The sequence below is a fragment of the Mandrillus leucophaeus genome, unplaced genomic scaffold, assembly GCF_000951045.1.
Source record: "Mandrillus leucophaeus isolate KB7577 unplaced genomic scaffold, Mleu.le_1.0 Scaffold485, whole genome shotgun sequence".
NCBI classification, from domain to species: domain Eukaryota; kingdom Metazoa; phylum Chordata; class Mammalia; order Primates; family Cercopithecidae; genus Mandrillus; species Mandrillus leucophaeus.
The window spans coordinates 1,140,062-1,164,692 of NW_012105198.1; the positions used below are offsets into that span (position 1 = coordinate 1,140,062).

A 24,631-nucleotide genomic window follows, 5' to 3' on the forward strand; every position below is an offset into this window, starting at 1 on the left:
AGATTGTGGGATATGAATGAGTATTTAAAGGTGAAGTCCCGTGATACTTCAAGCATACTTACTGTTTAAAAACTTTCAGCTTAAAAACTCTTATTTAAAATCCAGCTTCTCCCTTCGTTTATCTTTAGGCTTCTCATTGATAAATATGGCTCTGGGGTGAGTGCCTTTACTTTTTCCGACCCCCTAGGTGGTGTTTATGGTCTTTTACCACAGTGTACCATTTTGTAAATAGCACTGTGATGGCTTAGAAAAGTGGAGAATGCCTCGGGGACAGGTATTTACCCAGACAAATTGAAATGGATAGTTGAGCACTTACCCAATTAATTTATTAAATGTGCTCAGTCAATCTGGATAAATCAAAGAAATGTGCTGTTGTCTTCCTTCATTGTCAGCAGGAGCTTGGCCTAAAGTATCTGAGATAATTACCTCAACTTTCTAATTCATCTTTGCCTTTGCAGACCTAGCCTAACTTTTCCCCTAGTGAGCAAACAAAATCATTCCCATCTCCTAAGAAACGTTTAAAACCCTTTAACTTATAGATGCTACTCTGTTGTACTTTCTACTGTGCTTTAACTTTTTGTTTCTGATACATACTTGGCCATATTTGATCTTCAGTTATGTAACACTTGAATAATATATGTATCACTTTTTACTTATATGAGGGATAATGTTTAAAGTAGATTTTATAATGGAGAGCCCTCTTTTAAGTTAAAAATACTAAGGGGGGAAAACCTTGATATTTGTTTTACAGATGGCAACTGAATGGAAGTGATATTGATACGAGTATGGAACATCGTTATAAGTTGAATGGAGGAAATCTTGTGGTTATTAACCCCAACAGAAATTGGGATACAGGAACTTACCAGTGTTTTGCAACAAATTCACTTGGAACAATTGTCAGCAGAGAAGCCAAGCTTCAGTTTGCCTGTAAGTTTATGTTCACATGTCTAGCAAATCCAACATTAGAAAATAGGTAACTTAATTTGTGTAGTTGTTTTGGATTTCAGAAATGACACGTGGATTTTATTAATTCAATAAATAGGCTGAGAAGGCGATTCAGTGTGATTTTTTGGACACTTTGTAGTGTTCAAATCAGAGCTTAAAGTGTGTGTGTGTGTGTCTGTGTGTGTATGTGTATGCAGGTGTACATGTGTGCATGTAGGAGTGTGTGTGTGTGTGTGTGTGTTCTGTTTTAGTATTTCACAAGGATTCTGTTTAGGGAACAGAGAAGAATTCAGTTGAGGATATTTTTATTAAGCAGCTACTGTGCGCATTGTACTGTGGAAAAAATGTGAAAGAATTGTCAGATATGGCCCTTGCTTTGGAAGAACATTTAGAAAATTCCATCTGATAAACCTGAAAATATTAAAGAACAAAGACTGTGAGAACAAGAAGAAATTAACATATGTGGTGACATGTTGTTGACTCCTCTGGGGTCTTGTCACAGATGACCTCACAGATTACCCTCAGCACAGCTCCCACTGAGGCCTGGGCTCTAGAAACCTTTTAACCAAATAACCATGTTATTTGGACCTGGGTGGACACATAGCTCAACCTGAGAAAGTCACATGCTTTCTCTAGAAAATTTGGACTTGGACCCACAGGCCCAATTTATATTTTATCTTTGCTTATTTTCTCTCTCTTTTTTTTTGTTTCTTTTCACTAGTCTCTCTATATTTTAGCTGTGTATTTTGTATATAATGCAAAGCATGATTACCTTGGTTCTAAGATTTCTTTTAGTTATTTACACCTAATAATTCTGAAATTGCAAAGCATGTGTTCTTATAATGAGATAGTATTCTTTCTGTTTTCCCCATAAAGTTTTTATTAAATTAATGATGGGTCATTTAATGCATGGCCTATTCTTTTGCTTTCTATTTTAATAATGGCAAGGATTGACTTTGCTTGTGCCATTATATTCTGTGTGTTCTGTTTTTCGTATTTATTTGTTCTTTCCTTTGTTTTATCTTTATTTTTGTTCTGCAGGCAAAATATTTTTTACTTGTATCTTCCCTGCATATTTTGAAAGCTATATGTGATGTTTATATTATACAACTAGTTACCCATAAGTTTACTAAACCACTTTGTATGTATTTCTCTAATAGTCAGAATTTATTTTTTGAAAGCTTCTCCATTGTAAACAAAGAGTTTAGCTTCCTTTTTCCTCTTGTGCTATGTTTTGCAGTCTTAGTGCAATTTCCATGGTTATTGATTTAAATTATGCTGTTTTAATGTATACAGAAATGTGTATATATATGTTTGTATATGTATAAATATATATGTATTAGTCTTCTCATAGATCATTGTGTATGTGCATATAGTTGTTAACCAGAATTTTGCCAAAATCTATGATGTATCTATGTTTTACCTGGTGTTAGTGCCAACTACCAGACCTCTTCTTATTTTTATATTCTAATTTTTTAAAATTTCTCAATAAATTTTAAAATATTTGTAACATTTACTATGTTACATTAAGAAAATTCAAGTATGTTTCATGCTTTTTCATTTTAAGGAATGTCATCATATTCCCTTAAATGTAAGGACATCATTTGGTTGATAATAAATGTTGAGTCTTGGAGCTGTTTAACAGAGAATTCCAAGTGTTTTGCTCTGTTGTCTTCTGAAATTAGTGCTACTGAAGAGAGGAAGGTGGCCAGGCTAATTTCTGGCTTTGGGGAGCTTACCATCACCCCTCGTATTTTGGGGTTCACTTGGTTGTATATAGGAGGATTATTTTTTCTTCCTCTTTTTAGTTTAAAACATACAGATTTCCAGCATATAGCTAAGTTTAGGTTATTTTAATTTACTTTGCTTAGAACTTGAAAAATTCTTTTTTTGTACTTATACATTTTGTATACAGTTCAGGAGAGTTTCCTTTTATATATTTTAGCTTTATGTTCAATTTATATTTTCAAATGGCATGATCATTTATGTTGGATTTCTTTTTTTGTGTCCCATTCTTTGAAATTCTTTTCATCTCAGACTGTTCTTTCCTATGACTTCCTGTTCCTGATTCATAGGTACCACATCTTTTTGTATTCTTTTGAAGGTACAGTCAGTTTTCTGAATTGCTATTTTAGCTCTTAGAGGCAGGGTTTCCTCCACCGCTTCCATTTGGTGTTTCCATTTTTATGCTTAAGTAGGTTCAATAGGTCCTAAAACAAATCGTGTCTAAACTCAGTCTTTGTCTACAAGATGGTGTTGGTGGACTACCCAGGCCCTGCAGTCTTCGCCCTGTGAAAAGTGGGAATGAGCAATTCCCAGCCTAATTCCTTGTTTCTAAGAGTCATTCCTCTAATAAAATGATACATACGTTCCTCTAGTGATGTTTTTCTACTATGGTTTCTTCATTTCATACCTGATAACATATGAAGAAATATAATTAACTTACAGGTATTTCCTCAGTCAGCCCCTCTTGAAAAGTATGACTTGTATGAGAAAAAAAAAAGTATGACTTAGTGTATGAGAAAATACCTCTAAAATTATCTTGCACCTCTTGCAGTCTGCCCTAGTTCCTGGCCCCCACTTTATAGAGGCAGAGTGGGGTGAAGTTGTTGAATGAGGGATGGGATTTTACTCTACTTAGGAGCTAATAAGCTAATCTGTTACTGTTTCATGGATGCTGGAAGAAGACATGAGACTACCAGGTCAGTGACTAAGGACTTTATTATTCTTAGAACATAAAGCATCAGTAGGTATAGCATGTTTGATTGAGTTCCCCTTAACTCCAAGTCCCACAGAGAGATGCAATAAGGCTAGAGTAGATACTGCACCCATCTGTGAGAAACATTGGGCTTAGAAAATTCATCTCTTTTACAGCAAACAGTAAGCAAGCCAGGTCCTTGTCCTAGAGGGAGACATTACCTTATCCCTCCAGGTTACTTTCTGCAAACACATCCCTGAGATGAGGACATGACAATGAGCAGTTAGACCATTCATTCCTTCTTGGCACACCCAGCAAAAACTTGCAAGAGAGCCCACAGCACATGGCAGGTTGCCTCTCCCAACAGAAATTATTCATTTTTTTTGTTTGGTACTGTCCTTGAGTTTCTGAGTTGGGGTGCATCATGTGAAGATACATAAGGTGAGTGAAGTACAAACTATTTTCCTACTTTTATTATAATTCTCCCTTTCATAAAGCAAACCTAAGATGTAACATTGAATACCTTGGGTTTCCCCTCAGTCTGTCCCCCTCTGCTTTACAAGTTTTATTTATTCCCCATATATTGACATTTAATTGCTTAGCTGTGTTGCTGTACAGTGAAATTATATTTTTTGTTTTATTCGGCACTTTTGGTGTTTTTCTAAGTGTTTTATTTGGAAGTTACAAGAACAACATTGGGTATTCCTCACCTGACACCACAATGGACTGGAAAGATAAAAAATATGTTTTAATATTCATGTGGTTGGGACATAGATTTCTGATAAAGAAACCACAGAAGATGGCAAAAGAAGTAGAAGATATTTAATACATCAGTAATTCCAAATTATTAGCTACAGTAGAACATTGCTTTAACTTCATAGCCTTGAAGAAAAAGTAATACGCTAACTGAAAGAAGAGATTAGAATGGAGACCCTTGTATTGTATTAGTAGGATGCTCATGACTTCAGAGGAATCTTAACTGTCTTTGCTGCAGGCAAATGGATGTTCAAGTGCTGTCATTGAAAAATGTTCTCTCTAATTGTTCAATTTAGCTGTGTCTCCTCTCTTGACTATGTTGTATGTTTGTATGATTAGCCGTAACTTCTTTGTTTCTCTTAGCTGTGGAGAAAGTACTTCTGTGTCCTTCATGGATAAATGAGTAAATGAAAATATGGTTGATGCTCCACTTTTAACACTAGTGAAAAACTAAAGAAATTGTATCTTAATTTTCCAGTTGCTTGAAAATAGTGGTTGTGATAAAATGAAAGTGAAAAGGCCATACATCTGATATGTTTACCCTAGATTTTATAGATTCCTTTTACCAGATAATTATCAGCTAGTTTACTTTTTATAATGAATTATTTATTATTTTAAATTATTTTCTTAGTTTTACTGGGATAGTGGTGCTGTCTTTCTCCTTTATTCTGTTAATATGGTGAACATTTATTAGTATTAAGTGACCTTCTGTTCCTGGGTTAGTTTCAACTTGGTGTTTATGCAGTTTTAAAAAATACTTCGTTGTTAGCTGTTTGCTGATATTTTCTGTGGTACTTTTGCCTATTTATCCTTTTCTGGCTATCCTTTTTTGGCTTTGCTTTCAAAGTTATTTTCACCTCTAAAAGTGACCTGGCGATTATTCCTTATTTTTTCTATTCACTTGAAAACGTTGAGAAATAGTGGAATTATCTTTTCCTTGAAAAAGATGTATAACTTAGGCTTGGAGTTTCCTTTGATGAAACGTTTTAACTATTGGTTGAATGTATTGAGTACTTATAGGACTAATCATACTATTTCTTTGTGATAAGTTATATTTTTTCCAGGAATTTTATCTATTTCATTTATGTTTTCTAATATATTGGTAAAAATGTTTCAAATGTTTTAAAGTTATTTTTCTCATTTCTGCTTTATCTAGACATATATTTAATGTTCCTTTATAAATATCATCTTGGTACAGTTTTAAAATATAATTTGTTAGAATTTGATGTTATTATTCCTCATTTTCAAATTTCTACACTCTATTGCATTCATTTTTCTCTTATCTTTATTGTTCTTCCAAAGTTCTGATATTTTTTATCATTCTTTTCTAATTATTTAACTTGTATGGTTAACTTATTGTTTTCTGTACTTTATTCTCTTCTGATATAAATTTATATGGTTTTAAATTTCCCTGAAAGTACAGTTTTAGCTGTATTCAAAGATTAGACATACAGCATATTTGTTATGTTTCAGTTCAGTAAATGTTATAATTTCATTATGATTTTCTTTGATTTATGAGTTATGAGATGTGACATGTATTTTAAATTTCCAAACGTAGAGTTTTACAGTCATCTTTTGATACTAATTTCTAACGTAGTAGCCCATTGACCAGGCAATGGACTATAAGATATTAATTCTTGGAAATTGTTGATATTTTTTCTGTGGCCAACGTATGATTAGTTTTTTATAAATGATTCATATGTCCTTGGAAAAAAAAAAAGGATATTCTCTTAATACTGGGTATGGTGTTCTCCATATGTTCATTGGGTTAAACTTGTTAATTATGTTGCTCAAATCACCTGTATCATTACTGATGCCTAATCTATCATTTTTCTTTCACATTGATGGTAGCTTTTTTAGTTTCTCCTGGTATATCTATTTAAACTATATGTATTTGTGTCTAAAAATTATTTGTGTCTAAAAATTTAGAATGACTGTATTTTTTGTCAACAAGTGGTGACACTGTCTTTAATAGAGCATCTTGCCTTCTAGTTTATATGGCAATATATTAATATTGTTATATTAATACAGTCTGATTGTTATGTTCTTTTCTTCTTTCTTCCTTTCACGTGGGTTGGTTGAATTGCCTTCTCCCTCAAAAGCATTGGATGTTATACATTCTACTTATTTTCTTATAGTAACTGTCCTAGAAATTTTTGTATCTATGTTTAACAAAGTCTAAAGTTAACCAATATCTCCAACAATGAGGATTATAATGTTTTAAACAGTACAGCCCACCTCCAGAATCTTATACTATTTTTGCTGAATATTTTTTGTTGAATTTTTAACCCTGTGAATTAGACAATACTGCTAATGTTCCAGTTATCTTCTAGTTTTTCTTCTATATCAGAAGTAATGTGAGCATGTGCAAATGTCTCCTTTTTTATTTTTAAGGAAAACTTCAAGCTTTTGTGCCTATTTTCTCTATTTTTCCTTTTTAGAAGAAACTACTTTCAAGATTTTGACTCTCTTTTGGTATTTAAATTTTTGTGAATAACTTGCTTATATTGCAACTTACTGATTTTTTTTTTTTAGTTTTAAGTATTACTGTTGACCATTAACTATGCCAACAGATGCTACAACACTCTCCTACCACCACCTTACCACCACAGCAATATGATGTTGCATTATTATGAGGCCTACAAAAACATTAATTTTTAAGCTATAATTCTCACAAAATACAAAAAGAAAAATAGTCAAATGCACACTGCATTTCACTGAATGTGCCACAACTGGATAGAGTCCCCAGTGATCACAAGACAGTTTCCCAAACAAGCCCACATCCAAGACTTCACAGAGGATAAAAATTTTAGCCTACCTGTGTTTGAAACTGGAAGATGGGAAGAAGACTCTAGAAGACTGGAACCGGTTTCCTGTTGATTCATATTTGAGTAAGCGTCAGCTTAGGCCATGTTGTTACAGGATTTTATTGGGCCATAATTTCAGTTAGGCCGATACTCAGTGTTTACATTACTGTAACTTTGTAAACGATATCCAGAGATGAGTTTTACAGCAAACAATAATTCTGATCATTTTTTCCTTTCATGAATGATTTTTCTTTTTCTAGTAGTAGTCTTGTTACATTATTTTACTTCTTGATTTTCTATAGTCTCATACTTAAGTCAACCAAAATTTTGGCCAAAGTTTTGGATGTCCTCTCAGATAGTGAGATGTAATCAGATACTCTGTACGTTTTATCTTCTTGGGGAATTATATCCTAGAGCCATCGGAGTGCTCCAATTGGATTGGTTTCCCTGTATATCAGGAACAAAATTGTCTTTCTGGGATCTCCCTTCACCATCACTCACTCTAATGATCCCCTACAAATCTCTGCTGTGTCCACCCCCCAACACCCACATTCCACATCATCTTTTTTCTTAGTGTTCATTGTTTTAGGGTTTCATGTCCTCCATGTCCTAAAAAGGGATGCATGATATTTTTTATTGTTCTAGAACATGTATTCTAAAAATTAGTATACTGGCATACTCAATCGAGAGACTTGGCTTAACTTAGTGTGAATAATATGTTACAAATCTTTTTCTTTCAGAATGTTGAAGATACTTCGCCTTGCTAACTAGCTTGCAGTGCTGCTGTTGTGAAATCTGATGACATTTTGATTTGTAATATCTTGTATAGAGAGGCCTGTTTTTCTCTAGGGAAGCTTCTAGGTCTTCTCTTTGCCTCTAGTTTTTCATTATGGCAAAAAACACAGTTACTTTTGCACCAACCTAATCAAATTCCACAATGACTTGATTTGTTATGGGTCGATTTTATTTCACATCTTGGTTACTCTGTAGGTCCTTGTAGTTTCAAAATATGAGTCTTTTAATTATGGGAGATGTTATGATTTGCTGTCTTTAGTTTTCTCTGTTTTCTATTTCACACATATTATTGCTTGCATCTTGAACCACCTGGAATAGATTGTTTCTCTCAACCCTTCCTCCCTCCCCCAGACAGTCTGTTCCAATTTCCTTCTGTTTGACTTTTATCTCTATTCTTGATAGGCTACTTTAGTCCTTTCTTTTAACACTTCTATTGAGTTTTTAATATCCACCATAATATTTTTTACAATTTAAGAGACTTTTATATTTGAAATTTCCTTTCTATAGCATATTCTAGTGTAATAGTTATAATAGCTTCTCATATCCACATCAAGATATGAATGATGGTTATTTGCTTTTATGTTTTCTTCCCTCATAGGAACTGTTTTATCCAGGTTGTTTCGTTTCAGTTTTGTGTTGGTTTGTTTCTCTCTTTCAAGTGAGAAACTTTTTTGCAGCTATCTGGTTATATTTGGTTGTTGGCACAAACTTAGGAGTGTGGAACTAAAACCTAATGGAAACTTATATGTGCCTGAGCAGAGTTTGTCATCAGGAGGGTCACTATAGTGTCGCTCATCTCACTGGGCTCACCTCATTATTACCTCTTTCTTTTTGAGAAAGCCAGATTCCTCAGAGGGGAAAGAAATCCAGTTTACTTCCTTGAGGGCCAGAACCTCCACTGGCTTCTGGGAGCTAAACAGAAAAGAGACCTTGGGGGACTGCAGAATCCAGTGTGCATGCATGCATTTAATATACCTTACAAGACCCTCCATAAAACATCACCTCCAGTTCAGACAGCCTCTCCTTACCCCTTTTTGAGAATAAGCCTCTTCTCTTCTGGTGTGGAGGAAGGCACTCACCTGGCTATGTGACGAGACAGAGAATCTGGATTCGTAACTGCAGCTTCAAATTCATACCTTCCCATTGTCATATTTCATTTCCTGTTCCAGATGTGCCTGCTACCCCCAATCCTAAGCCGTTGAGGATTCTGCGCACACATCAATCACTTCTATGCTTTGCTCACTAAGAGCTTAAAAGTCATCTTTCTCCATGATGCCAAACCATTTAATATCATCATGCCTGTTTTCTAACATTTATAGTTGTACTTTGTTCTCCTATTGTCCTGTCTTTGTGGGTTTATGCCTTTATAGACTGTCTCTTACCTAATACTAAGTCCTAGTTTGGAAATATTTCAGGACTAAGAGAGAAATGACTTGTGTGTTTCCTCTAGATCCTTATTGTTATTTCACACAATTGATGTTTAGCTTTACCCCTGTGTTTACTGTTTCGCTTGCACCCATCCTTGCATTTGGAAGCATTTTCCTTCTTTGAGATCTGTATTTTTAAAAATTTTTTAAATGTTTGTTGTGGGTACATAGTAGGTGTATATATTCATGGGGTGTATGAGACATTTTGATACAGACATGTAATGTGTAATAATCATATCATGGAGAATGGGGTATTCCCCCACCCCAGCATGTATCCTTCATGTTATAAACCATCCAATTACACTCTTTCAGTTATTTTAAAATGTGCAATTAGGTTATTACTGACTATAGTCACCCTGTTGTGCTATCAAATAGCACATCTTATTCTTTCTAACTCTTTTTATTGCACCTGTTAACCATCCCCACCTCCCCAGCCACCCCAATCCCCCACTACCCTTCCCAGTCTCTAGTAACCATCCTTCTATAAGCCCATGAGTTTTTATTTTTAGATCCCACAAATAATATGCAATGTTTGTCTTTCTGTGCCTGGCTTACTTCACTCAACGTAATGACGGGTTCTGTATCTTTTAGAAATCCTTTTACTGAGTTCCTCTTGCTGGTCAGTACTGTTTTATTTTTCATCTCTTTTCCTCTTTGGTGTTAAAGTGTGTTTATTTTGCCCTCATTCGCCAAAGAATAATTTTGCAGTAAAGTGTATTGTTCAAGGCACAGACACAGTAGCTTACTTTCTGAGCTTGAAGTTTATGTCCATCATTTAGCAGCCATGTGACTTTGGGCAGATTCTAAACCTCTAAGGTTCTTCTTCTGTACGGCCAGGATAATAAAATTTATCTCAGCAGGTGGTGGATTAAGTGAGCTAATATATGTCAAGCACCTGGAACACTACCTAGCACATAATGCATGCTATTATCATTTTTATACAATTCTAGAGAGTAATTCTTGGGATGCATGCCTTATAGAAACTCTGGAAAATTCCCAGCCATATCTATGTCCTCCACTTTTGCTTATCCCCCATGCCTGTCCTTTGCTCCTCCTGGTTTTCCTTTTGAAGGTATTTTGAATCTTATTATCTCTTCCATCTCTTTTTACCTCTCTTTCATATTTTCCATTCTGTGTCTCTTTGTGTTCTTCCATGTTAACTGCTTAGCTCTAACCTATACTATATTAATTCTTCCATCATCTATGCCTAATTTGTCATTAAGCTACCCTTTGAGGTTTTAATTTTAATGATTATATTTTCCATGTCAAGACATTCCATCTGGTTCTTTTTCATGTGTTTCTGTTCTTTATTCAGAATATCATTATTTTCTGATTATTTGACCCCCCCCCCATTTTCCTTCCTTACTTTATTTGTTTAAGTCTAAAGTTTATAGGTATTCATTCATAGTGTTGTTCTGTTAGATCAGAATATTGCAAATGCTAACCTGTGATTTGTTGATCTCATGACTCTTGTTGTAGTGAATATTTTTTTCTTTTTAAATTTTTGATGCGAATATGATCTTTAGCAGAGTTTCTGCCTACCTGGACAAACATGTGATTCTTGTTAGCCTCGGTTTAAGTAGTGTCCTTACCTAGCAGCTGTTATTGCTGCTGCCAGGAACCTCAGGGCTATACCAATGTGGGAACTGTCTTACGTTAGTATATTTGCTTGATGTAGCCCACCATGATAGTCAGTTTTCATTACTCATGGTAGTCATGTTCTATAAAGTCATTGCTAATGCTGAATTAATGGATACTGAACTATTGCTTCTAAGGGAAATAAAGGATCAGGTTACTGTGAGCCTCTCAACATTTTCCTCAATCAAACATTGTCTCACCTTGTTTTGTGTGTGTTTCTCTTTAAAGACACCTTATATATTGTTGCTTCATTAACATTGAACTCATGACCAACCTCACTATAACTCATACCTGAATGAAGCTTAGCTAACACCTATATTTTCTCCATGGGGCACATCACAAACTTCTTTCACGTAGAAACACTAGCCTGCATTTCAGTACTATACCTGGGGGCCATTTTAAACAGCAAGATCACCAAACACAGTGCAAACGTGAAAAATGTGGCACAAAACGTATGGTGAAAAGGACATTTGTTTGTAACGAGAGTTGGAACAAGAAGGCAGAATGTCACTTTGGTCAGCTTCAGCTGGGAATGTGCATATGAGGAAACCCCACATTTTCACCACTCTGCACATGCCTGTGAATGACCTTAAAAGTGCTGCATATACTGATTTTGGGGTCACAAATAAGTTTTAGTGACTTGGTGTATTTTCACATATGAAATCCATGAAGAAGAAAAATCGACTGCATATTGCATAAATATGAAACCTCAAACCATGTGAGATATAGGTCCAGCAGATTAAATTTTTGGTTCAAATAATACTCATTTCCACCATTCTTTCTATCTGTATTACACCCAACTTCAATGAGAAAGAGATGAACAAATTAATTTTCTAGTCCTTTGCCTGGGTTTAACCATAAGTACAGCCTTGCAGCGATGCAGGATGTGTGCAAAACATTTTATTTCTAAATGGCAATTCTCTAGGCTTAAGATCTTATCTCTTCTTTCCACATGGGCAACTGAACCTAAGCAACCAGGTTACCAAATTAATCTTGTCATCCTCCATGCCCTCATTACACTGTTCCAGCAACCATGGTGTAAACTGTAGAATTTGTAAGTCAGCTTTGTGGCTTTCTATTTTTGCTTAGATATGCATTTGATTTAATTTTGTTGTATTTTAACCAACTTTGCTAGGCAGTTTGTGGAACTAGAATTCTACCTTTTCTTGAATTCCTTTATATTTTTTATTCAGTTCTGTTGCTTAGGAAAATAATGTTAGTGAGTGAAGCAAGTTTTGTTTAAGCAACAAGGAGTACTGGGGCCTGTGATGAACCAGAGAAGGCACTGTTCTCACATTGCTATAAAGAAATACCTGAGACTGGGTAATTTATAAGTAAAAAAGTTCTGATTGGCTTATGATTCCGCAGGCTGTACAGGAAGTATGATGCTGGCATCTGCTTACATGGCTGTCTTCTGGGGAGATCTCAGGGTACTTAGAATCATGGCAGACGGCGAAGGGGGAGCATGCACGTCACATGGCCAGAGCAGGAGGAAGAAAACGGTGGGGAGGATCCACACACTTTTAAGATCTCTCAGCAAAACTCACTCACTGTCATGAGGACAATACCAAGAGGGATGGTCCTAAACCATTTCTGAGAAACCACCCCCATGATCTAATCACCTCCCACCAGGCCCCACCTCCAACACTTGGGATTGCATTTCAATATGAGATTTGGGGAGGGACACACCTCCAAAGTGTATCAGCATGCTCTTTCTAAAGGGCACTGTCAGTTGGGCACGGTAGCTTATGCTGGTAGTCCCAGCAACTTGGGAGACTGAGGGAGGAAAATCGCTTGAACTTGGGAGATGGAGGTTGCAGTGAGCTGAGATCGCACCACTGCACTCCAGCCTGAGTGACAGCGAGACTTGCTGTCAATAATAATAATAATAATAAATAAAGGGGACTGCCACTACTCAGCTCCCCATTTTGAGTCATTTTATTACTCCTAAATTTATATTTCCCCTACCCTGAACTCCAGCATCCGCATCTCTGGTTATCAGTAGACATTGCAAGCTTGTATTTTCAAACCGTAATTTTGATTTTGCCTATAAACTTGCTCTTTTCTGATGTTCTCCACCTTGGTAAGAGGGCACATTTGTTGTGTTGTTTAGGTCCAAACTGACAGCCATGTTTCAGCTCTGTCTCTCTCATGTTCCACATCTATTTAGTAATAAACCTGAGTGCATTTATCTTCAAAATATACCCAGAATCTGGCCACTGCTCTCTCTTCCCACCAGTACCGCTTGAATGAGAATCATCTCACCTCTCACATCCCCTGTGACAATAGCTTCTGACATACCCTGTAGCTGTCACTCTTTCTAGTACTGCCCCACTGCTGTAATTTCCTCATCTCCATCCAACAACTAGAATGTTTCCTATAATTTCATGCTGAACATATGGATACCTCCCTGAACAAAACCTCCAATGGTTTCTCATAAAGACTAAGATAAATTTTACTCATTACCTTTGTTCCCAGGGCTCTGTCCTGGTTCCTGTATGTGATCTCCTTCCTCTTCCCTGCACTCCCCTCACACTGATCTTCCCTTTCCTTTAAGTGCTGTGAATGTTTTAACCCAGACCCTTCCCCCAGGTCTGTACAGCTTGCTGCCATCATCCAGTCACTGCTTCAGTATCGTTTCCTAAAAATTGTTTCCTATCCTCTGTACTTTCACCACAGTTCTGATTACCTGACATTTTGCATCTTTTCTATTTGTTTATTTTTGTCTCTCTTACAGATTAAAAGACTATGTTGTTCAGTGCTAGATTCCTGCAAATTGGCCGTGTGCCTGGAATGTAGTAGATGCTCATTCAATATTTGTTCAATAAATGAAATGATGAATGAGAATATGCAGAACCGTATTACCAAAGCTAACTTCTTTTCAAAATAAAGCAGAATCTGTTCTTTACCTGAATTGTCTAGACATTTTAAATGTTGGGGACTAAACTTAAATTTTATAAAAGCGCTAAATAGGGCAATCCTGTAAGCATAAAACAGAACAAGTCTGAGGGCCAGATATAGCCCATGGGTCACTGGTTACTGATCTCTGACCTAGAAGTTGAGAGCAGATATACTATGAAATTAAAAGGATGATATTAGATTACGAAGGATTCTACCCCCTCACATAACCAGATATATAAGGTAGCATCTGATCAGCCTGGAATTGGTTTATTTTTGCCTTTTCTCTCCCGGTTTTTTGTTTTGTTTTGTTTTTTTGCTTTTCTGTTTATTTTGCAATCTTTTTATAGAAAGCAGAAATTGACCACATTGCTCCTATCAGCAGAGGGTAGCATATTATTCACTTTCCTTGGATTATAATATTTTTTTAATTTTTTAATTATTATAGATTATAATATTTAGAAGCACATTTAGACATGGAAAGAGGAGTTTGAAGAAAGATTAAACAAATGCAAACAGTTTTCAGGATGAATCTCAGAGTGGCTGGCTATATCTGAAAATAAAAATTACCAACAATTAGCGAAAATTGTTGTGTTAAAATCAGTAGAAGCCTAATTTGCTCTGAGTTGTAGGCTGTGCTATTTCTCATAACTAACTAGTGTGGCTAAAAATGCAAATTTCATCTTTGAACATAAGTGACTTTGATCACATCCAAAGCTACTTTGCTGTGATGGTCTAAAACCAAGTTAAATTTAAAGCCAAATGCTACAACTCAGTATGCCATTCATAGTATATGAACTTAAAACAAAACAAAACATTTTAGTCAAGCACAATGCTTTTCCACCTAGTCTCATTAGAAAGTTGTGACTTTTTAAAACCAAGTTTCTGTCGAGATTAACATTTTATCACTAACTTCTCAGCCTGTGTATTTTCTGTCTGTCCTTATAAATGGAACATATTTGTCATTTGCCTTTTGAATTATAAAATCTTTTAGTTTGTACATAACTGAAGGTATCTTAGGATATCCATGGTCTCACAGTATTATTTCAGGCTCTACATTATGGGAGGAAGAGTTGGCTGAGACGATTCCATTGACAGGTAACTTAATCTACATTTTCATTGGTCTTGCTGTGTTTACCCACCTATTCTTACGTTCTTAAGGTGCATATATATGAATGGTTAATTCAAAGTGGGCAAAGTATGCTCAAATTAACCAGAATGTTTCTTAATCAATTTTCTCCTAAAAGCATACTGATAAGAGTTTCTATCTGTTGGACACTCTGTTGTGTTGGAATACGGGAGAGTAGGGCATTGTTTGAACCACTGAGGTTGAGTTGAATTTGGAATCTTCATCACTGAGCAATTCATTATATGAGCATAGCATGTTCATAATTCAACAAGTGGCCTAATCATAATAGCATAGCCACCAGACATAAAGAAAGGATTTTCACTGTGGAGTTATAATGATAGCGTGAACAACCAAAAGAAATGAGAGAGACTGCAAAGCTTGAGTTCATTCATTTATTCAGTGAGCATGTATTGAGTCTTTTCTGTATGTCAGACTCTTCACAAAAGGCTGAGCATTTAGGAACATCCTTGTTTTTGTGGAACTTACGTTCTAGTGGGGAGTAGAATTTCATCAGATTAATACACAAATACATACAAACTGGGACAGATACTATAAAGGAAATCACTAGCTTTCCGTTTCCCCATGATCCATCTTTGGTAACTAAAATTCAGTCTCTATTCTTCCACCTTAAAGAAAGATGGAAGAAGTGAGAAATAGCCCAGTATGTTCTAGACTTGAATCACATGTATTTCAGTGTAGTCAACAAATCAGAGAATAACATGAGATGAGTTGGCAGAAGTGATCACAGCCTAGATAGTTCAAGTTTATGTAAACCATCATATTCCAAGCACTTTAGAGGCCCATGAACAGTGGCATATTTTGATGTATAAGATAACTCTAGCTTCTCTGAGGCAGTGAGGCTGGAGAGGATCAAGAATTCAAACAAGGAGAATAGTAGAAAACTAGGAAGTGGTTACTTTTGTTTATAGACTTCATGATAAGGAAAAAATCGGATTTTTAAATCTTGAGATAAAAATGATAAAATGCAGTAATGGATTGGCATGTGGGGAATGTGGAGTATTTTTCTTTCTTTTTTTTTTTTTTGATTATATTTTAAGTTCTGGGTTACCTGTGCAGAACGTGCAGTTTTGTTACATAGGTATACACGTGCCATGGTGGTTTGCTGCACCCATCAACCTGTCACCTATGTTAGGTATTTCTCCTAATGTTATCCCTCCCCCTGCCTCCCACCCTGCACAAGCCCTGGTGTGTGATGTTCCCCTCCCTGTGTCCATGTAATCCCAGCACTTTGGCATCCCGCTGAGGCGGGCAGATCACAAGGTCAAGAGATCAAGACCATCCTGAACAACATGATGAAACCCCCATCTCTACTAAAAATAGAAAAATTAGCTAGGCATGGTGGCATGTGCCTATAGTCTCAGCTGCTTGAGAGGCTGAGGCAGGAGAATCACTTGTACTGGGTAGGTGGATGTTGCAGTGAGCCGAGATGACGCCATTGCACTCTAGCTTGGGCAACAGAGCAAGACTTCGTCTCAAACAACAACAACAAAACAGAATATGTTTTGGCGTGGAGTATTTTTCTCATTGAGTTGGAATGGATAGTAGTGCAGTTCACAGCAACATTGGAAGACCAGTATATTTTTTGAGAGGGGTAACAGGGAGGAGGAGTTGAGACTGGTTTATGAAGATCATATGTTTGTTATTAAACACATTGATTTAATGACATCCTCTACAAGTAACCTGAAAAGTATCTATTCCACCTAGTTTCATTATAGAATGGTTAATCAGGCAGCCTTGTCATTCATGTTTGCCCAGGCCATGCCCTGCCCAAGTGCTCCTGGATGAAATCCACCCAAGGCTTTTTTCCTCACTTAGGGAGCCTGGCCCAGGTCTGACTGTGACAGCATGGAGGAAGGGAGGGGTGACTTTCTATCTGTCTTTCCCAGAGAAGGCAGCTTTTTATAATTCCGACACAGGCACTGTATGTTCTGACCATGGTCCTGCTGCTAGCTGGGGATATGGCGAGCTGGAATGGAGAAGGACAGATTCAGATAACATTTTTAAATACAACTTTTGAAATATAATTTACATACTATGTAATTCCCTGTTTAGAGTATACAATGGAATGGTTTCTAGTATATTCACAGAGTTGTGCAGCCATTACCACCATTAATTTTAGAGCGTTATTATCATACCCCAAAGAAACCACGCCCATTAGCCATCTCTGCATTTCCCCCAAAATCCCCCACTCCAGCCCCTAAAAAGCACGAATCTACTTTCTGTATTATGGGTTTGCCTATTCTGGACATTTTATATACAGGGATTCATGCAATGTGTGTTCTTTTATGACTTTTTTAAGGTTCTTCATGTTGTAGCATGCGTCAATACTTCATTCCTGTTTATTGTTGAATAATATTCCTCTGATTAGCTGTATCACATGCTGTTTATCATTAGTTGATGATTATTAGAGTTGTTTCCACTTTTTGATTGCTGTAAATAATGCTGCAATAAGCATTTGTTTACATGTTTTTATGCAGAATATTTGTTATTTCTATTAGGTATATTACATACCTAAGAGTGGGATTGCTAGGTTTTAGGATAACTCTACATTTAACCTTTTTAAGTAAATGGCAGACTGTTTTCTAAAGTCACTGCACCGATTTACATTCCTACCAGCAGTATTTGAGGGTTCCATCTCCTCCACATTCTAGCCAACATTTGTTATTGTTTGTCTTTTTATTATAACCATCCTAGTGGGTACGAAGGTATATCATATTGTGGTTTTCATTTACATTTCCCTGATGACTAACGATGTGAGCTTGTTTTCATGTGCTTACTGGCCATAAAATATCTGCTTTCGAGAAATATTTATTTAGATCCTTTGCCCATTTTTAAATTGGGTTATTTGTCTTTTTATTATTGGGTTGTTAGAATTCTTTATGTCTTCTAAATACAAGTCCCTTGTAAGATACATGTAAATATTTCCCACCATTCTGGGGGTTTGATGAGTTTCTGAGTCATCTCTTTAAATCTCTGGAGTCAGTTGTTAGGAATCTTTTGTACTTAGTAGACTGACAGGGGCTATCTTTAATTTGAGAGTTATCTAGCATGGTTAAAACGACATACTCTACTAATCACATCAATGGCTTAGAGTGGACGGAACCCAAGATTAATCCTGGAAGACCTGGGTTGTAGTCCTGACTCCGCTGCTAGATGGAGTCTCTTGTCTTCTTTGGGCCTCAGTTTCTTTATTTGTAAAGAAGGATCAGTCACATTATCTAAAATACTCTTCTGTTCTACCCTTCTGTGATTCTAAGATTCATGCTATGAAACAAATTTAAATGGTTTCTAGATTGTGAAACAACTGAGAGCTTTGGATGAAATATTTTTTCTCTTCTTTTTTTTTTTTTTGAGATTTTCCCAAGAATCACAGTATAACAATGGCCTTTAGCATACGCTTGCCTTTTTCCCTGTAAAGCAGTACTTGTTGAAACTAACAACTAAATGACAGGCTTGGAAACTCTATTTTTGTAAAATGATGTAATTCAGTTTGGAAAATAATGTTTACACCCCTCCCAAATCTGTCATCTGGAGGAGACTCCTCTGTCACGTGTATATAGATGTTGATCACTGGAAGTGGCACTTGTTTGCTGTAACTACAGGTTTGTTACACTAGAGAATCCAGAAGCCTCCCTATTCCTGTGTTGAACAGCAGTTGCATTCATGGAAATCCAGTTGATAGTTTAGTGTGTTTCTTGTTTTGTTCTCAGCTGTGGGTTTGTCTTATGTAAATGGTTTTAACTGATGCCATTAATAAAAAAAATCTGTTAATTCAGAGAATTCAATTAAGATATTTACCCCAGTGGTGTTGGTATTAGAATGGGGTCATCTCCATCAATATGGGCCCGTTGGTGGATATGAAATTCAGTAAGTTAGACTCTTTGGTACTGATGGTAATATGCTTGGGAACTGAGCATCTAAAAGATTTCTGATGTCATAGTGACGTGTACATTTACTTGTTTAAATTGTATTTCATTAAAAAAAATCTAGATTTTCTTTGATGTGTAGCCTTGGCTGGCTCCCTTCCTTTTTCTGTCAGTTACCAGCCATAAGAAACATGTAGACTCAAGATTTTGCTTGAGATATCAATACCTTTTTAACATCTGTAAATGTTGTTTTTGAATACAAAACATGTTGCAGGTATCATTGCAGGGATCAAAGGAAAAATGTTGATTAGCTTTCTGTAAAGCTGATTTTGATTCCTTTCAAATTGAGTATGATTTTATAACACCTAAGTTCTGTGAAATCCATTCTTATTGGAGTCCAGTATCCCGGAGACTTAGAAATTTCCCAAAAGCTGGAGACATCGTCAGCCCATTTGGCCCTTTGATTAACTGGCATCCTTCCATGTGGGTTTTCTTCTGTTCCGTATAATGCCATTGCAAGAAGTAGATTGAATGCTTCTTGGCATAGATCAGTTTTATTTTCTTGAACCTCAGAAAGATTCTTGCTTAGAAATCATCTGCCTGTTGTTTTGTTTTACTTTGCCTCTTTGGCCACTGTAGGAGTGTTCCTTTATTATTGTTCTGTTGGGATTTTCTTTGTCACTTCTAAAGAACTCTAAAAGCAATTTCTTGTCTATAGCAGAACAGTTATGACTTGTCTGTGACAGAAAGGCTTGCCTGGTGAAGGTAGCAGCTGCTTGGGTGGTATATATAAAGTTAAAACCAAATGGCTTGTGAAAGGCTAGAATTGAACTCAACCCCTTAATTTCAGATAAAGCACTATTCTATGTGTGTGGTGTTTTGTAGTGTATCGTGTACCATAATTTTTAGGCTGTTGTGTTCTCTTGCTGTAGCATGCTAAAAATATTCTGTAATTTCTTCTTCTGTGTGAGCATCTATTTAATTGAGTCCTGGTTTAATGCTTATCCATTATACTGCTGTGATTCTATTTTGCAAATGTTGGAAAATGTCTTTAAAACCATACCTGAAACCCTGTAATTTTCAGAGTAATGATCTTTCTTGGAGGAGTTTCCCTCCCCCATCCCCCACCATTTTTGTTAGATTTGGAGTTACGACTTCAAATCAAAATAGCTTTGATAAGAATATTTTCCTCTACATCTTTTCATAATTCTGCATTTGGTAAAATAACTCTTATTTTTTAGTCATTTTAGGATGATTTAATTTGCAAAGCAAATTAAATGCTCATCCAATATCATTTTTTTTCTTTTGTGAATTGTCTGCCATAATCTTTCTGTGTTAAAGTGAAGAATATGTGACTTAAGAGAATAGTATATCTTTTTTGAAAAAAAATGTATTTATATATATTTAAAAAATATATATTTGCTATCAATTGTACTTCAGAACTTTAATTTCAAAATCCCAAAAGGTATGGTTTTAAAAAATGGAATATTTCATCACTTTGGATTTGGTAGAGTTATTAATAAAAATCTCCCATAGTGAACACTAATCAATTTTCTTCTTTATATGCGCAGACTATGATTAAAACTGCTGGCTGTCACTTTTCCACTAAGTTTTTATTTCTTTGTACTCAGTAATACTAATACATAATGATTTAAAGTCAATAGATAGATTCATTTCTTTTGCATATCTTTTTTATTCCTAATATCTTGATTGTAGCCTCTTGATCATCAAGTTGAAAATTTTCATGTTAAATGCAGTCTCAAGTTATTAAATTTGTTTTAATGCATTCACTGAAAATCTCTTATAAAAATCTACATTTAGCTCCAGGTTGTCCAGTAGACAACTTGTTATTAAAATGTCACATTCAACCCACAATTTTTAGGTACATTTTCCTCCATGACAACTCATCTCGGCTTTAAGTTCCCATTAGAATAGGTATTAATGAGATGACATATAATTATACATTTTCCAGTTTTTTTCTAACATCAAAATAGTTATGCCTCTTAATGCATAATGGTAGTTTCAGCAAAGTAGTTGGGGAATCAATCTAAATTTCATTATCATACTTTCTTCCTTTTTTGACTGTAAACCATGAACATCTTTGTTATTGATATTTTATCCATGCTTTTTCTATCACTGTATTTTAGTGTTGTCAGCAGCTCAGAATCCTTTTGTCTTCACTAGGCCCTGAATCCCTGTGCAAGAAGTGTCCAACAAGACTAATGTTATGCCACTTAACATGTTTCTCTTTCTCCTTCGTCTGTAACTTCTTCCTAACTTTTCTCTGCTCTTGGTGTGACTCACTTACCCTCCCACTAAACTCACATATTTTCTCCATGTTTCTTTCCTTCTGACAGCATCTCTTTGTGTCTGCTCAGGTTCCACTTGTTTTAATTTGGACTCTTTCAGTGACAAGTGAAAGAAACTCAATGCAGAACTGGCTAAAGCTCTATAGGGAATTTTTGGTGTCTGCAGCTGAAAAGTCTTGAGTAAATTGGCTATAGTCCTACCTGCACCCAGGGGTTCAAATGGTGCCTTCAGGCCTTGGTATCTCTCCATCTCTGCTTTTTTTTCTGTTGGCCTCATTCTGGGGCAGCCTCCACCTCCTGGATGTCAGGCAGCATCTGAACTTAGCAATTTCAGGAGATAGGAACTTGCTTCTCCTTCAGGGTTCAGAAACAAATCCCAGGCATAAGCTTTACCCAGTGAAATAGGAGCCCTGCCTATCCCTGGACAGCCCTGTGACCTGGTGTTCTCACACAATGGCAGGGTGGGGCAAAGGAGGGTTCTGAAAGTAAACCTGCTATTATCAGAAAGAGGGGCGGATGCTGCAAAGGCAAAGATGTGTATTGTGCTACAGACTTTTCTTTGTAGAGAGAAATGCATTTTTTTTGGTTTTGTTTTACATGCAACAACTTCTGGATAGATATAAGAAGAAATGGAAACAATCCTCAATTTATCATGCTTTCTAGATTCTTCCTTTAGAAGATGCCAGCAGAGAAAAATCAGTTCAGTGCTGGTTAGTTCATTGAAGGCTGTAGTTGGATCCTTTCCATTATTTTTTGTTTTTACCTTTTATGGTCGAGGTTTTTTGGTTTGTTTATTTGTTTTTGTTTTAAATCATCTACCAATCCCCACACTCTTTGACTGAATGGTGAGTATAATAGTAATGATAAAGACCTTTTAGTTGTTGTTCCTTTTTGTTGTTGTGTCCTCACAGTACTTAATACTCTGCATGGGATCATTTGGTATTCTTTGTATCCCCAGAATAGAACACAAAGCCTGGGGGAAAATAATTTTGGAAGTTAGCTTACAGTTACTGAAGACCTGCTGTGTACCAGCCACTTTGATAAGTTAAGATCCAATTAGTTTTAATAGGAAACTGACATTGTCAGAAGGTTCTTAGGGAATGTTTCTTTACAAATTTGAACAGGATCAATGGTAATAGAAATAATAAAACATGGTATATATACTCTTGGCTAGAAATCACCACGACTTTACCCTGTGGATTTTGTTTTCAAATTCAACAGTTGTGTCATGTGGACATGCAAATTAGGTGCCTCTTGATTTGATGCCATAGAAAGTGTGTAACATCAACTATGAATGATTGTTAATATCAATCAATAAATAATAACTTAACTCTAATTAAGCCTCTAGATCTAACTACCCATTTAGGGGATAGAAGTACAAGTTAAAAGACATTTTAAAAAGAGATACAATTAACCTGTTTTATATTGTAATTAATTTAACAGCACAAATGACTGATTTTCTGCAATAGATAAATGGCATGAACAAAGGAGGAGGAGGACAAGGAGTGTAAAACTGCTACTGATTTTTAAAATATTATGCCACAAACTCATAACTATGTAATATGGTCTTTTTTTCTGAGTAGTCACTTTTCGGATACCACCTACTGGATCTAGTAGCTCCTAATTGAATATTTGTGACTAATGTCCTCTGGACTGGGATGTAAGCACTCTGGGCCTTGGCAGCTGGATTTTAAGCTGTAAGCATATCCTTCCACTGACATTCTTTCCTTTAAATCCTTCTGCCCATCTCATGCCAGACCACTGTTAGTATACATTTCTGCTTTTATATCTGTGTGTACCACCAAGTATTTCAACAAAAAAGAAATCAGAATATATTAGCTTTGGGTTCTATAACCAAGTTTATTTGGGGAGCAATAAGTGATACATTCAGTTGAGACTTATGGAGACTACTTAATAAATGCAGATTTTATGATTTTTTGCATATGCATTTTTGATCTATTGTAATTATAAATTGTACTTGAGCAATTATTATGGACCAAGCACAGTACTAATGAAAGCTTTTACATGGTTATCTCATTGTATCCTTATAACAACTCTATGAGGTAACACAGATTGCAAGAGGGGAGCTGTATTGAAAGCCTACTGTTTTTCATTCTAAAGTTCATGCTTTAACTACTGCATACATTTTTTGACTCTGGGGAAAAAGTACTATGGAGAGCATTTAAGGCCCACCTAAGTTTAATAGGCAACTGACATTGTCAGAGGGTTCCTTAGGAATGTATGTTTACAAATGTCAACTGCATTAAATGTAATAGAAATAGTAAAAACAGGTACATATGCTCTTGGCTACAAACCACCATTTCTTTTCCCTGTGGATTTTGTTTTTAAATTCAACAATTGTGTAATATGAATTGATTTAAAGCTGCTGGTGAACAACATAGAAGACTTTAGACAACAGCATCATTTCATTAGAGAGGAAGTGGAGGGTTTGAATGAGACATGCTGACTCTCCAGGAGATGTTGACCTGGGAACAAAACAACAATAACAGAAAACATGTTTTTCAGGTTTCCTTAAATGATTGACCAAGAAACCAGGCAGAACAGTGTTAAACTGGAAACATGTAAAGTTTCTAAGATAGTCTCGTCCCTGCTGTGAGATATGTCTGCATGAGGTGGAAACTCATTTGACATCTTGTGTAGGAAATCTGGAATCCAGAAAACCAATTAGCTCTTCATAGTGGCATTCACGAAGGGAGTTCGTGTCATAATGAGAGAAAGAACCATGGATTCTATCAGCAGGAGGCAGGAATAGGTGTGCCTCACTCTCTCTCCTAGCTGCTAGGAATTATGTTACCTATATAGCCAGCGTTTAATCTTCTTTCACGTTTACGTACTAACAGAAATTCATGTCTATTCGTATTGAAGTTATCTGTCAGCCATTTTCAGATATTCATAGATACTATGTCTCTATGGGAGAGACAAAAAGACATGCCATAAACTCATAAAGTTTCCACACTTATTTCAGAAAAGACACATACACAACATACAAATTAGCAAAGTCTAGAAACTGTAGAAAGCAAATGCTTAGTGGCTCAGGGTTGTTACAGATCTTCATTGAACCAACAATTACTGAGCTCAGTTTGATGTTGTGTTATTTAAATTAATAATCCTTTAAAGAGCAAGTTCTAAGTGCCAGTAACTATGCTAAATGTGAGGGACATAAAGACATGCTTCTTGCCCTTAATCGACCCATAGTTTATCAGGAATGATAGATGGATCTACAAGGAAGAATTTGAAGAAATTATGGAAGCAGAGAGTAGGGAGACATTAACAGGACATGGAAGGATATGAAAGGTTTCAGATTAAAGATGCTGATTGTTT

General features: G+C 35.9%; 1 protein-coding gene across 1 annotated transcript in view; it reads left to right on the forward strand.

The window, feature by feature from the left end:
• CNTN3 (contactin 3 (plasmacytoma associated)) overlaps positions 1 to 24,631 on the forward strand; it is a 275,838-nt gene that overhangs the window by 34,153 nt on the left and 217,054 nt on the right. Inside the window, exon 3 of the mRNA XM_011995370.1 lies at positions 752 to 927. Within this exon, the coding sequence (XP_011850760.1) occupies positions 752 to 927 (176 nt within the window). The remainder of the gene's footprint in view (positions 1 to 751; positions 928 to 24,631) is intronic.